General features: G+C 51.4%; 1 protein-coding gene across 2 annotated transcripts; it reads left to right on the forward strand.

The window, feature by feature from the left end:
* The first annotated feature begins 7,913 nt into the window (after positions 1-7,913).
* On the forward strand, positions 7,914-9,608 carry S100A2 (S100 calcium binding protein A2). 2 transcript variants are annotated; one of them, XM_081494909.1, is made up of 2 exons: positions 7,914-8,099; positions 9,364-9,608. In XM_081494909.1, exons 1-2 carry the CDS (start codon positions 7,959-7,961, stop codon positions 9,514-9,516), a joined length of 294 nt encoding a protein of 97 aa, XP_081351035.1. In that variant the 5' UTR covers positions 7,914-7,958; the 3' UTR covers positions 9,517-9,608. The 2 variants fall into 2 exon arrangements, with proteins under 2 accessions (XP_081351035.1, XP_081351036.1); XM_081494910.1 differs by having other exon boundaries at positions 9,367-9,608.
* The last annotated feature ends 5,714 nt before the right edge of the window (positions 9,609-15,322 follow it).

Genomic DNA, 15,322 nt, shown 5'->3' on the forward strand with positions numbered 1-15,322 from the left:
AAAGGAAATCAACCCTGAATATTCATTGGAAGGACTGATGCTGAAGTTGAAGCTCCAATACTTTGGTCACCTGATGTGAACAGCTAAGTCATTGGAAAAGACCTTGATGCTGGGAAAGATTGAGGGCAAGAGGAGAAGGGGGCGACAGAGGATGAGATGGTTGGATGGCATCATCGACCCGATGGACATGAGTTTAAGCAAACTCTGGGAGACAGTGAAGGACAGGGAAGCCTGGAGTGCTGCAGTCCATGGGGTCACAAAGAGTCTGACATGACTGAGTGACTGAACAACAACAGGAGATTGACAGGGGGACAAAGCAAGAAGAGGCTTCTTGGGAGAATGAATGGCTTGGGCAAGGGCTCAGAGGTACGGAAGGGCATGGCATGTGCCTCAAGGCAGTTGGGTACCTAGGAAGGTGTGTCACACTGGGTAGCCTTCTCCTAAAGTTAAGGGAGATCACTCAGTGTTTTTACCTGTGGAGTCACATGGCCAGATCTGAATTTTAGGAAGATCACCCTGGTGGCAGAACTGAGAACGGGTCAGAGTGGAGGACAAGGTTAGAGGTGTGGGAAAAGTCCACACGTGCTTACAATAGCCTAGGAGCAAGGTGATATAGTGGGATCTCAGGCAATGTAGACAGAACTGAGCAGTATTTAGAAGGTCAGGTCGCCTGACTGGGTAACTGGAGGGCAGTAAGGGGAGGATAGGAAGACAGCCAAGTTTTTGATTTGGGTCACCCTGCTTATTTAACTTATATGCAGAGTACATCATGAGAAACACTGGGATGGATGAAGCCCAAGCTGGAATCAAGATTGCCGGGAGAAATATCAATAACCTCAGATATGCAGATGACACCACCCTTATGGCAGAAAGTGAAGAAGAACTAAAGAGCCTCTTGATGAAAGTGAAAGAGGAGAGTGAAAAAGTTGGCTTAAAGCTCAACATTCAGAAAACTAAGATCATGGCATCCGGTCACATCACTTCATGGCAAATAGATGGGGAAACAGTGGCTGACTTTATTTTTCTGGGCTCCAAAATCACTGCTGATGGTGATTGCAGCCATGAAATTAAAAGACACTCCTTGGAAGGAAAGTTATAACCAACCTAGATAGCATATTAAAAAGCAGAGACATTACTTTGCCAACAAAGGTCCGTCTAGTCAAAGCTATGGTTTTTCCAGTGGTCATGTATGGATGTGAGAGTTGGACTATAAAGAAAGCTGAGCACAGAAGAATTGATGCTTTTGAACTGTGGTGTTGGAGAAGACTCTTGAGAGTCCCTTGGACTGCAAGGAGATCCAACCAGTCCATCCTAAAGGTTGTTCATTGGAAGGACTGATGTTGAAGCTGAAACTCCAATACTTTGGCCACCTGATGCGAAGAGCTGACTCACTGGAAAAGACCCTGATGCTGGGAAAGATTGAGGAGGAGAAGGGGACGACAGAGGATGAGATGGCTGGATGGTATCACCGACTCGATGGACATGGGTTTGGGTGGACTCAGGGTGTTGGTGATGGACAGGGAGGCCTGGCGTGCTGCGGTTTATGGCGTCTCAAAGAGTCGGACACGACTGAGCGACTGAACTGAACTGAACTGAACTGTGTGAATAGAGGTATTATTTGTTGCAACAGTAAGAGTCAAGGGAGGTGGCAGATATGCTGCTAAGTCGCTTCAGTCGTGTCCGACTCTGTGCGACCCCATAGACGGAAGCCCACTAGGCTCCGCCGTCCCTGGGATTCTCCAGGCAAGAACACTGGAGTGGGTTGCCATTTCCTTCCCCAATGCATGAAAGTGAAAAGTGAAAGTGAAGTCGCTCAGTCATCTCTGACTCTTCGCGACCCCATGGACTGCAGCCTACCAGGCTCCTCCGTCCATGGGATTTTCCAGGCAAGAGTACTGGAGTAGGTTGCCATTGCCTTCTCTGGGCAGATATGAGAAAGGTTTTTTTTTTTAAGCTTATTTTAGATTCAAGCCAGAGTGCATTTGGAGGGAAAGGAAGAGGGATCATTGAAGATGTTAGACCAGAGCAGGCAGAGAGATGGGCTCCTGGGTACTGTGTGAGGTCCAGAAATAAGACTCAAAGGTTGGGTATAATGTGAGGGGATGTATGGCTGGTCTGTGTAGGAATCAGAAGGTTAGGATTTTAGGGGATTCTTTTTTTTTTTTTTTTATGTGGACCATTTAAAAAAAGTCTATATAGAATTTGTTACAAAAATGCTTTGGTTTCATGTTTTGGCATTTTGGCCACAAAGCATACAGAATCTTAGCTCCTGACCAGGGATTGAACCCACATCCCCCACATTGGAAGGTGAAGTCTTAACCTATGGACCGTGAGGGAAGTCCCTAGGGGATTCTTGATGACTGGCTCTTCTAGGGAAGTTTACCATTATGACCACCTGTGTTTAAGCCATGCCTCATTAATTGTGTGAACTTGGGAAAACTTCTCTGAGCCTCAATTTTCTCCTCTGCAAAGTGGTGGTAAGACTATACCAGCTTTCCGGGATTTTTGTGTAAATTAAATGGGATGATAAATGGATATCACTCAGCACACAGTAGGTGCCTCATAATGTCAGTCTGGACTCCTCCAGCAAAGGATATGACAAATCCATTACACATGGAAGATCCAGAATGACCCAAACCCAGTGTGATAATGTAGGTTCTCTCATGCTGAGTAGGCTGACAGGGGATGTGCTGTGCTGTGCTCAGTCACTCAGTCGTGTCCAGCTCTTTGTGACCTCATGGACCGTAGCCCGCCAGGCTCCTCTGTCCATGGGATTTCCCAGGCAATAATACTGGAGCGGGTTGCCATTTTCTCCTCCAGGGGATCTTCCTGACCCAGGGATGGAACCCTCGTCCTCTGTGTCTCCTGCCTTGGTAGATGGATTCTCTACCACCGAGCCACTGGGGAAGCCCCATCAGGGGATAGCTAGATAAATTATTTCGTGCAGTTTGTTAAGAGAAAATATCTCAAAGCAGATTCGGGGAGGGCAGAGGAATAATAAAAAGGATCCTTGTGGTGAAAAATTTTGAGTTCAGAGGTTGGTGCAACTTCCCCAAGTCAGGGGAAAGCAAGGGCCCTAGGGCCCCAACAGCGAGACCATTTCTCTTTCCCTGGAACTGCCCCAGTGATGGTGGGGAGGTTGACAGAGCTTGACAGTGTTCAGCCCCTCACTTCTACCACCTAGTTCCTTCCTGCTTCCTCCCTATGGCTTTTAAACTGTTTGCTGCTGCTAAGTCACTTTAGTCGTGTCCGACTCTGTGTGACCCCATAGATGGCAGCCCACCAGGCTCCGCCGTCCCTGGGATTCTCCAGGCAAGAATCCTGGAGTGGGTCGCCATTTCCTTCTCCAGTGCATGAGAGGGAAAAGTGAAAGTGAAGTCGCTCAGTGGTGTCCGACTCCTAGCGACCCCATGGACTGCAGCCTACCAGGCTCCTCCGTCCATGGGATTTTCCAGGCAAGAGTACTGGAGTGGGGTGCCATTGCCTTCTCCGTTTAAACTGTTTACAGGCATCCAACTTCCATTTCAAAAGTCCACTTGGGCGTCTCAGCAGGAACTGTCCTGGAAACACTTCATACGTCATGCAGGTGTGAGAGGTGTGGGTGTGGGAAGGCTTGCTGCAGATGAATCAGCATTGTGTTCTCCTGCCTGAGTCAGGAGCAGGGCTGGGCAAGGGCTGGCCGACCCAGACAGGAGGGAGGGAAAGAAGAGTAGGGAGAGACAAGCCTGCAATGACACGTCTCAACCACCAGGAGGCATGAACAAGAGGGGGAAAGCCCAGGAGTTGCTGATGGAAACCTTTGGCACCTGGAACCACACCTAGGGGAAGAGGACACCCAGCTTCCCAAGCTGGGCACCGGCACAGTCACTGCCAGGATGTGTCCACTGCCTGCCTGAGTCCTGGCTTCTCTGCCTTCATGAAGAAGTGGAAAGCATAGAATGGAATTGGATTTTGAGGGGTCAGCCTATCCAACCCTCCTGTTCTGCAAGGGGGAAGGAATTACTCTAGATTACACAGCAAGTTAGTGGCAAATTACTGTGATTTTCATCAGTTTCAGGAATATGGCTCCTTGATGGGCACAGCCCTGGTCTCAGTTTAGGGACAAGTGTCCAGATGCTGCCCCTAGCATCAGAGGCGCTCTCTCTATCTCTCTGGTCTTCCCTTTTCCCTCACACTTTCCGTGACTCTGTTTTTCTTTGACTTTTTCTCCCAGTTTCTGTCTGACTGCCTCTTCGTCTCTTCCTCTGTCTGCCTCCTGTCTCCATCCCTGCCCTGCGGGACTTTGCTGTGCTCCTTCCCTCGTTGGGTCCCCAGAGCAAGATATTTCCTGCAGTCACTCCTCAGGGACTCATAGCTCTCTGAAGCTCTGTTTTCCAACCTAGTGTCTCAGTTCCACTCCTGGGAGCCGACAGAGAAGTTATGATTTGGTAGCATAATCAGTGATGTGATTTTGGGAGGTGGGAAGGCCCCCTGGTACTGTCCCCAGCACCCCACCCCCTACGGTGCCAACCATAAACTCGGGATGACACCGGGTGTGGGCAAGACCCTTTGCTCATGTGGTCCCTGCCCAGTGAGCTCACCATGTGGGAGTAAGGGCGAGAGAAGACAGGCACATGAGTGATTCAATCGAGATCAGAATGCTCTGAGCACAAAAGGAGTGCTTGATGTGGGACAGAGCAGGTGGAGACAGACTCTGGTTAGCCCTGGGGCGGCTCTGTGAGGTAGGGGCATTGAACTGGCCTTTAAAGGATATGCGGGACTTCTGGAGGCAGGGATGTGGTGAGTGGGCACATTCTGAGCAGAAGGATGGGCATAGGCAGTCTTGGCCACTCCAGGTGCTCAGGCACAGTGAGCACGCAGTTAGGAGATGTGCAGGAGAGGTTGGATATGCAGGTAGGGGCCAGAGCCCGAGCACCTCATTTCCAGCAAGGGCCATGGGGACGCCACTGCAGTTTCTGAGCAGAAGTGCCATCTGCTGAAGTCCTCAGTTAAAATGGAAGAAGTGCTGAAAAAGCAATGCATTGCACCCCACTGATCCTTACCCTCGGGAAGAACAATTTTTATTCCAAGCTTGACCTGAAATAGATTTTGACAGGGAAGAGCAGTAGAACAAGGGGGCCAAGCGCCTTGGGGAGGAAGGACACTGGGTGGCTTTGCAGAGGCGTAGGAGAGGGTACTGGGGTTCCCCGAGGCCTGATTTCATCTATGCTGCTCAGGCCGCCCCCAAGTCCCACTGCGAGTGACCTCCAGGGAAAGAGCAGCCTAGCTTGATGTCTGATCCTCTGTGGGTTCTCAGTCTGAGTTTCTCTGTGGTGTCATAACCCAAAACTCCCCAGAGTGGGCCTGATGAGGGGTCTCTGTTCCAGTGCCCTGTCTGCCGGAGCTGGGTTGGGGTTTCCACCTGCTGCCCTGTGACTTCAGCTGCCCTAGCCCTGGGGGAGGAGGGCGGTGCCGCTGAGTCACTGCCTGAGCCTCTGGGCCTGGAACCGCGGGTGAGTCACCTAGGACTAGGGGCGCCAGAGGCGGGGAAAGAAGCTGGTGGACATCTGGAGGGGGGAGGGGAGCTGGCATACAGGAAGGGCGGTGCCTGGACTGGATTGAGGCAGTAGGCAAGGGGGGCCTGGGAAGGGGCAGTGTGAAGTCTGCTCTTCTCCAAAAGGCCCTCCCCTGGGCTGGGTCCTAAAAGGCCTCAGTGTTTGCCTTTCTCTGGGGAGGGGACTGGACGAGTGGGTGAGAGAGGCCGAGGCTGTGGCCTCATCCCCAGCCTGGCCTCCTGGCTTGGGAAGCTGTGCGGCCCCCTCTCACCTGCCCACCTCCCAAGCTGGAGGAGACTCGCGTTTTCTTCTTCCTTCAACCCTCCTGGGGCTTTCTTACACACACAGACTGCTGCTCACCCCAGCTGACTATAGCAGAGCCATCTCCACCTCTCACTGCCTCCCTGTCTCCTGCCAGACCACTTCCTACCCAAAGGGGGCCTTTCCAGGTATTTTAAAGCACACCCACTTGCCTCAGTACATCACTGAAAGTTATTCTAGTGCCGGCTATTAAAAGTCACTTTGTTTCCCTCATTCCCTGCGGTCACCCCTGCCCTCTTCTTCCTGATAGCCCCCAGCTGCCTACTGGTTCCCAGCACATACATAGGCCCATGAAGTCCCAGCTGCACCTGCAGCTTCTGACACTCCAGTGAACTGTGACTCGCAGGCATTTGTCATGAGAACAAGGCTGGGCCTGAATCTCCAGGCCCCATGAGCAGGGGCTGCCTCCCCTCGCCCAGGGGCCAGAATACCTTTTCCCGGTAACACCTCCTGCTCCCGCTGTGGCCAGGGTGGGGCCGGGGGAGGGCTGCCCTTGGCTGCCCAGGAGCCTATTCTCAGGAAGGGAGGGACTGGGAAGGGGTGTGTGGGGGTGGCAGGAGGCCAGGCTTTGGCGGGATCAGGTTGGGGCAGGTTTGGTTTCCTTAAAATGCAAAGTTGAGGGCCAGTGAGGCTGGCATATAAATTCCAACTCTGGGCACCTGGCCCTTTGCTTTCCTTCTCAGAGTCTCTCTCTGCTCTCTGGTCTGGTGAGTACCTCTGTCCTGGACAGGGCTGGGTGGGCAAGACCCCCATGCGTTTCTGCCTTTGTCCCTTTGGCTTTTTTTTTTTTTAAGTGGATTTTTATTGGAGCAGAGCTGATTTACAGTGTTGTGTTAGTTTCTGCGGTATGTCCCCTTATGTTGCTCTTTGTCTCCTTCTGGTTCCCTTGGTGGAAGGCCTGGGGCCTCCGTGGGTCTCTGCATTTGGGGGGACCTCCTGTGAAGTGTCAGATAGAGGCTTTTTTCCAGTTCCTCTGTGAGATTTAGGGGTTACTCTTGGGCTCTGTCTTGCATCTCTCAGTCTGAGTGTCGGTCTAGAGGTACTTCTTGGGGGTTTGGGTCTAGGCATATGAAGTGTGTGTGGTAGTGGGAGGATTGAGGGGGGTGCTTTAAGGAGAATCCGGGTTTTTTTTTTTTGAAAAGTCCTGGATTCCAGCAGGACCAACAGCCAAGGATCTCAAGCGAGTGGGCCTGCCTGGGTCTCTGCCCTGAGCAGCGGCCTAGCTGTGCTGCCTCCTGTCTTCTCCCACCTCCTGAAGGCAAGGCTGGCAGGATGGGCCCAGGGCGCTTCTTGCCTCTGGCACCTACGCCTCTGGCCTCAACCTGGGAACTGCCTAATCCTCCGAGGCTGGTGTGACCGCTCTGAGAGGCAGGGCTTTGGAAAGGATGACCTCCAAATTCTGTCCTTGGTCTCAGATTCTGTCCTGATCCTGGGGTACTGGGCTTTTAATTTCTTTAATTCCAGACCCTTTCCTGTTAGGGAGGGTGTTCAGTTGCCAGTACCCCTGCTCCGGTGCCTCCAGCGTGAGGGGAGACACATTCCCTACCTGGTGAGAGCCCCTGGTTTGACGGAGGATACAATCTACCCAAGGGAGCTTCCAGTTAGGTGGGAGAACGACGCCCTCTGGCTGAGGGAGGAATTCACTCCTCAGGGAACCTTGTACCCCTGGGCTGTAGCCAAGGCCACTACCAGAGCCCAGTGAGCCCCACTAACTAGCGCATGGAGACGCCTGTCTCTGCAGCCCTGGCACAGAGCCCACTGGCCTATGATAGAAGCTGCCAGAAAGGATCCTGAATGGGACTCTGGCCATCCTGCCATTTTTTTTTTTCCCCACAGACGCTCTGGGCCCCAAGTATGGTGGGAGGAGACATGAGGCCCTTCCAAACATAGGGGAAGGTCTAGCCTCTGCCTCACCCACCTAGTGTGAGATGGAGGTATGGCTTCTGGCCAGGGAGCCACAGGCTGAGGAGGAGACGCAGCCCTGCCTCCCCATTCAGAGAGGGACTTGGAGAGGCAGCTTGGGGCACAAGGGCAGCAGACGGTCCTGCAGGCTGGACTGAGGCATCTCCCTTCACTTGCTACCCCTGTAGCCTCAGATCCAAGATGTCCAGTCCCCTGGAGCAGGCGCTGGCTGTGATGGTCGCCACCTTCCACAAGTACTCTGGCCAAGAGGGAGACAAGTTCAAGCTGAGTAAGGGGGAGATGAAGGAACTTCTGCAGAAGGAGCTGCCCAGCTTTGTGGGGGTGAGTGGGTCTGACTGAGGGTGAGAGAGTCCTGGTGTATGATGTGGGGGCATGGGATGAATCTCTTCTTCCTCCCTGGGTGGGGGTTGGGGGGTCTGGGGATGCAGACACCAGAGTGGGGTCAAGCCTTTTATGACCTCACCAGAGTGAGAGTGAAGCCTTTGTGGGAATGCGTGAGTGGGTACTCTACTGCTGGCTCTTCCCTGCAGCTTTCCGGAGAACAAATATGCTGTCAGAGCCCAGAGAGGGCAAGTGACTAGCTCAAGATCACACAGCTCTCATTTGTGATCTCCTTCTCTCTCTTCCTCCCTCCATCCTCTCCCTTGCCAAACAAACTAAGAAGGGATCTAGGGAGAGAAAAGCTCAGCTAAGACACACCCTGAGATGTTTTGGAGAGAAATGCCATCAATTCTCAGTCTGCCCCTTGCCCTCCCTTTAATCAGCTCCTCATGTGTGCTCACGCGCTCAGTTGGTCAGTCGTGTCCAGCTCTTTGCAACCCCAGGGACGGTAGTCTTCCAGGCTCCTCTGTCCATCTAACTCTCCAGGCCAGAATACTGGAGCGGGTTGCCATTTCCTACTCCAGGGAATCTTCCTGACCCAGGGATCAAACCTGAGTCTCTCATGTCTCCTGCATTGGCAGACGGATTGTTTACCACTAGCGCCACCTGAGAAGTGCACCACTCCTCCTCCACCCCACCAAAAAAATATTTATTTATTTGGCTGCACTGGAGTGAGGACAGAGGGAGTCTTAGCATGGGACCAAATCCCAGTGGAGTCTTGGCTGCTGGAACAAATCCCAAAGTCACATCTCAGGCTTTGAACATACAAGGCATGTCCTTTTTTCTTAAAAAAATATTTCTGATCATACTTTTCTAATTTGGTTTCATTTTATCTGGTATGGGAAAGAGTCTGCCTTTTTGGAATTCATTTTTCTGGTGATGAGGAGTGGTGGTGGCTTCAGAAAGCTTGAGTTTCCTCACCAGCAGGATGTGGGTAATGCCCATCTTGCTGGGCCCTTGTGGGGAGCAGAGCTGATCCTATGAAGGGAGGGTCTGGAGATACCCCAGCAGGGAGAGCTGGAGGCTCTGGCTCATGCACTTCCCTGTGTCCCAACTCACAGGGCCCCCTAGTGCTCCCAGGACCTCCCTGCTCACCATCACTCCCAGATGCTCCCTGCTCACCGCTTACCTGCTGTCCAGTGAGGAGGGGAAAGCTGGGTTCTGCCCCATGAGAGCAGATGGCCTGACTGTCTCTTGCTTTCAGGAGAAGGTGGATGAGGAGGGCCTGAAGAAGCTGATGGGTGATCTGGATGAGAACAGTGACCAGCAGGTGGACTTCCAGGAGTACGCCGTCTTCCTGGCTCTCATCACTGTCATGTGCAATGATTTCTTCCAGGGCTCCCCAGCACGGTCCTGATGCAGAGCTCTTGGCTCCCTGCTATGGGTCTCTTCGGCCCAGGAGGACTCTCTATCTTTTTTAATTTTACTCAATAAACTTTTTTTGCTGGCTGACAGTTTTTTCATTGCTCAGTATTGCCCTATCACCTGGCGGGCCCAGTTGCTGTGCTGAAAGTTAAAGACCCAAAGCTGCTTTTTGTTGTGAGCTGTCTCTATCCCTTTCAATGCAAGATGATACAATTCCTTTAAAAATGTTGCGGGCTTCCTGTGTATCAACTTACAAATTCAGTTAGACAAAAGCCACATTTATAAATCTCTTTGAGACTGGCCCTTTCCACCTTAGAGTCAGGGTGCTGGGAGAAAATGTCCTTATGATTCTTAAAGACCCTCTTGTCTGAAAGGGTCAAGAAGACACACTGTTAAAATTATTAGAAGACATATTATATATCTGAGACTGAGACTTGCCCTTAAAAATCTTTTTGAAGTCCACATGAAATTTCTCCTCTTTGAGTTTATCTTACCCTGAGGCCCTTTTCCTTGGCAGGGCCAAGGATTTGATCTTTGCCCCAAGGCCATTTATTACTTTGAGAGCATCTGTTGTCTGGGAAGACTGTCTGGGGCTCCCCTGGTGGCTCAGACAGTAAAGAATCTGCCTGTAGTGTGGAAGACCTAGGTTCAATCCCTGGGTCAGGAAGATCCCTGGAAGAAAGGAATGGACACCCACTGCAGTATTCTTGCCTGGAGAATCCCATGGACAGGGGAGCCTGGTGGGCTACAGTCCATGCGGTCGCAAAGAGTCAGACACAACTGAGCAACTAACATGAACTTGTACTACAACTGTCCTGGGCCCTCTATATTTTCTCTAAATTCTACTCAAATTGAAGAGCTGAACCATGAAGCATGCAGGATCTTAGTTCCTCCATCAGCGATCCAACCCATGCCCCCTGCAGTGGAAGCGAGGAGTGAAAAAGAGTTTTAACAATAAGGAAAGGGGGGATGGATAGTAGATAAGTAATAGACAATATTTTTGTGAATTACTTTCTTACTTTTCTCACTTCCCTGGGAAGTTCTGATGCTTGGGAACTGCTTACAGAGTAGCTCAGACAAAAGCTCCCCCAAAATAAGGAGTGAGAAGGTTCTGGGACACCCTGGTTGTTCTCACTGTTCTGCTTTAACTGCACATCTGGGGCTGGTGCTGGGCAAGGTTGGGCAGGCTGAGCAATGAAAAGAGAGGAGCCCTAACCCTATTTCCTAATACCCTGTAGGAAAAGGAACCAGTGAATACAGGTCAGGGATGTATGATAGTGGTAATTAACATTTCCACAGCAGTTCCCAAAGCTGCTTTCATGCACTGTTTCTTCAGCCCCATGGTAACCCCCAGAGAACTATCATTAGGCACCTTTTACAGATAATGAAATCGAGAGGAGGAAGCGTCTGCCATTCAAGGCGCTCTCTTTTTGGCCAGGCTCTTTGATAGCCTGTTGGAGCAACATCCCATTGACTCTTCACAGCAGTTGTATGAGGGCTGTTTTACTAGTTTCCACATTTCACAGAGGAGGACATAGGGGCTGGGAGAGGTTAAATATGGGCTTCCCCGATGGCCCAGTGGTAAAGGATCTGCCTGCAATTCAGGAGACATGGGTTTGATCCCTGTGTCAGGAAGATTCCCTGGAGTAGGGAATGGCTACCTACTCCACTATTCTTGCCTGGGAAATCTCATGGACAGAGGAGCTACAGTCCTTGGGATTGCAAAAGAGTCAGGAGAAGGCAATGGCATCCCACTCCAGTACTCTTGCCTGGAAAATCTCATGGATGCAGGAGCTTGATAGGCTGCAGTCCATGGGGTCACTAAGAGTCGGACACGACTGAGCAACTTCACTTTTCACTTTCATGCATTGGAGAAGGAAATGGCAACCCACTCCAGTATTCTTGCCTGGAGAATCCCAGGGACGAGGGAGCCTGGTGGGCTGCCATCTATGGGGTCACACAGAGTTGGATACAACTGAAGTGATTTAGCAGCAGCAGCAGCAGACATGACTTAGTGACTGAACAGCAACAACAGAAGTTATTCAGAGATGGGCATTGGAATTTGCCCCAAGTCTGCAAGAAAGGGTCTCCTGCTTATGGGACATGCAGGCGACAGCCTGGGCCTTCCTCTCCTTCCTCTTGGGCTTTGTGTGAGATGAAGGGGACCTGGATGGGCAGAGTCCAGATGCTCTTGGTCTCTTGATCCTGAAGACATGAGGAAGTGGGTCCACTTGTTGGTGATCGCATGACCATAGTGTGACTGCTTGCAGTGGATCCTGGCTTCTGCTGGCGCTCTGTCCCAGATTCTGGGGCTGTTTGGGCTGGTGGAGACTGGCCGTGGTTGGCTGCCTCTGGAGCTGTCTCCCGACTGACTAGGCACCGAATGGAACACATTTCCTTCTGTGTATTTGACAAACTAACAAACATATGAGTTTCCTAGCTGGTCTCAGTAATCTTCCCTCATCCCACTGCTCCCTGCAAACCTCCGTGCCAAGGCAGAGATCAGGGGGGTCTGGAAAAAAGGTGCTTGCTGTTCAGGGGCCTGCTGGCCAGATTCTCCCTCGCTTCCTCCTGGAATTAGGGCAGGGAGGAGAACCCCAGGGAAACATATCTCCGCTTCCATTGTGTCCCATTGTGACTCTGCTCTTTGCTCTTCGAGGTCTGTCCTGCAAGAAAAGAGGGACAGATGGCAAAGGTGGATTCTGAGACAGAGTTCAATTCGGTTCAGTCACTTAGTTGTGTCTGACTCTTTGCGACCCCATGGACTGCAGCACTCTAGGCTTCCCTGTCCATCACCAATTCCCAGAGCTTGCTCAAACTCATGTCCATCGAGTCGGTGATGCCATCCAACCATCTCATCTTCTGTTGTTCCCTTCTCCTGCCTTCAATAGGAGTGACCCAAATAAGGCTCCCCATGCTCCCACCTTTAGGTCACTTGAACTCCTCACCAACTCAGGGCTCCCATCCAGGAAATGGGCAGGCAGGCATTGACTAGGCACTCAAAAGAGGTAGTAGGTATAAGCTCTACAGATTCTCTTTGATCCCAGTTCAGATTTTCTCCTCACCCCCATTCCCTAATTCTGTAGCAAAGGCCTCCCTGGCTCCAGACGTGGTAAATCAAATACCCCTTTCCACACTCTCTCCACACTGGGCTCAGATGATGAGAGAGAGGAGATGAGTTAGTTTGAAGAGGTTCATTGACCCCCACCGGGCTAGGAGACTGGGGTGGGGTCACCCTGTCCCTTGGGCCCAGGTCCTTGTGGCACAAGCACAAGAATGTTGGGATGCTCCAGCACATTTCATCTTATTTCTCCCTGAGATACAGAACCAGACACTGACCTTCAGGGGGCAGGGGGGTTTCCCAGAGGCCTTTATAAGGTGAAGGTGGTGATAGTGGGGGACCGAGGCAAGGAGGGAGGAGAGATGGAGAGGAGGAACAGTCCTGCCAGGTCAGAGAGCATCTGCTTCTCTTCCTGCCACCCCCATCGAGTGGGGGATTTTGCATGCGGTTGCTGTGTTAGACGTGGGGGTCCTCCGCTCTCATACACTCCACAGGACCATCAAATGATATGAAGAACTTTCACACTGAAGTCTCAGAGCAGGAATCTTCCATATCCAAAAAAAAAAAAAAAAAAATCAAGACCCAAACAAGGTAAAGGACATGCTCGAGGTGGAGGGAGGAGGATGCTGGAGCTGAGTGAGGGCTCAGTGAAGGGGTCTTCTCATGACGGTCCTCCAGCCCCAAAGCAGCTCCACCCAGACCTTCCCGTCCACCCACCCTCCCCTCAGCTGTCACCTCCTAGGGTGAGCTCCTGCCTGCCTCAGTCTGGGCAAACAAAGGCGAGGAGTCCCAGGGAGGTGCATCCAGGCTGAGAAATAGGAAGGGCAGGGAGATAAGGACTCAGACTGGGAGCAGGTTACCTGGCTCTTCCTTGACTGCTCACATAAAGTACCCCAGGCCCCACCACTGTAGCCCTGTTTTCTTGCTCTTCGTTGCATTTATGTTACCCATCTATCATACATATGTTTGTTACTGTTTGTTGCCTGAGTTAGAGGGTCCTTTCCACAGAAATTGGATTTTGTCTGTTTTCTTTATGGCTATACCTCCACTGCCTAGGAGAGGTGCTTCAAAATATTCACATGAGGACTTCCTGGTGGTGCAGTGGATAGGAACCCACCTGCCAATGCAGAGAACACAGGTTTGATCCCTGGTCTGAGAAGATTCCACATGCTACGGAGCCACCCAGCCTGTGTGTGCCTAGAGCCCGTACTCTGCAACAAGAAAAGCCACCACAATGAGAAGTCCTCACACTGCAGTGAAGAGCAGCCCTCGATCCTCACAACTAGAGAAAGCCCATTGTGCAGCAACGAAGACCCAGTGCAGCCAAAAATAAGTATACTTTAAAAAAATAAAATAAATATTGACATGAGTAATGAATGGCTCTTACCCCATCACTAATTAGTTGTGTGACTTGGGCAAGTTGCCTGCCTCTCAGTTAACATTTATACGCTTACCATGTGCCAGCGTGGCAGTGCTATTTGTCTATGAGCTGTGTACATATTAACTCATTTATGCCCCACAGTAATCCTATGAAATGGTGACCATTATTTTCCTTGGTCACCCACAGATGACGAAAATGAGGCCCGGAGAGGTGAGGTGATCTGCTTAAGGAAGGTGGCTGCTGGTGGCATACCTGGGATGGCACAGGTGGGAACAAATGCTTGACCCAGAACTGAATTAATCACTGGTCCGCACTGGCCCCCTGCTTCTGTCCCCTACTCCTCATAATTCCTTGCCTATAAAACAGAGATAATCACAGCCCTCCCTTCCCTGCCCTCCCACTGCTTGCTTCCCTCATCTAAAGGGGCTGAGTCTTCAGGGAGCTGACGGCAAGGTTGAGCTTCAGGTGCAGGGGGGCTCAAGTGAGGCCAAGTGTCATGAACTCTCTGGCTGCCCCATAAGCATTAGGGTTTCTTCCCCATTCCACACTCTTTTGGATCTTGAGTTCTCTTTCCGAGAAATGAGGAGGGGTCTCTCGGGCCCAGGGATGAGGGACTGGAGGAGAGAAGTGATATGAAGGGATTTCCATTTCTGGTAATATGATGATCTGTGCCGGTTCCAGCTAAAAACAACAAAAAGTGCTGGAGAGAATAAAAACAGCTTTTCAGAGCATTAAAGAGCTCACAAGGCGGTAAGGAATGAGATCAAAATCTAAGTGAAAGCAGATTCCAGGAAGAGAGCCCGGCACCGGGCCCCTCCTGTCCTGAGGACATCACTAAACTGAGCCAAAGTGACCTTTGACTTTGTTTGTGGAAAGAGGAAGGGTTCATTTGAGGAGCGGAGGCAAAGGGGACACCCCACATAATGCTGGGACCCCAAAGGGCTATACCCTTAAGCCCCAAACCAGAGGAAACCTACCCCCACCCCATGGGAGTTCAGGGAACTGGGCCTTGGTGCCATGTGGAGCCAGGAGGACAGGAAACAAGCCTTCAGAGCTGTAGCTCCAGGCTGCCCTGGTGTGAGTCTGTGCTTGGTGGGGTGCGGTGAGGTGGGCCTAGACTTCTGGAAGGGCCCCTAGGAGCAGCACACCTTCCTCCCGGGTCTCAAAGACATTCTACTGATGATCCCCCCAGGGAAGCAAGCAGTTTTCAGCCCAAGGTGTCCAAGTGAAATCCTTAGGTGCTGTTTCAGGGGCTCCAAAGAGCTCCAGTACCGTAGTTCTTTATGTCTCAGCACAGAAAAGAATTCAGGGAGAGGTGAAGTGATATATTGAAGAAATGATTTACTGGAATAGGAA

Source organism: Giraffa tippelskirchi, chromosome 5, assembly GCF_054371585.1.
Source record: "Giraffa tippelskirchi isolate mGirTip1 chromosome 5, T2T-mGirTip1v1.2.pri, whole genome shotgun sequence".
Classification (NCBI taxonomy): Eukaryota; Metazoa; Chordata; class Mammalia; order Artiodactyla; family Giraffidae; genus Giraffa; species Giraffa tippelskirchi.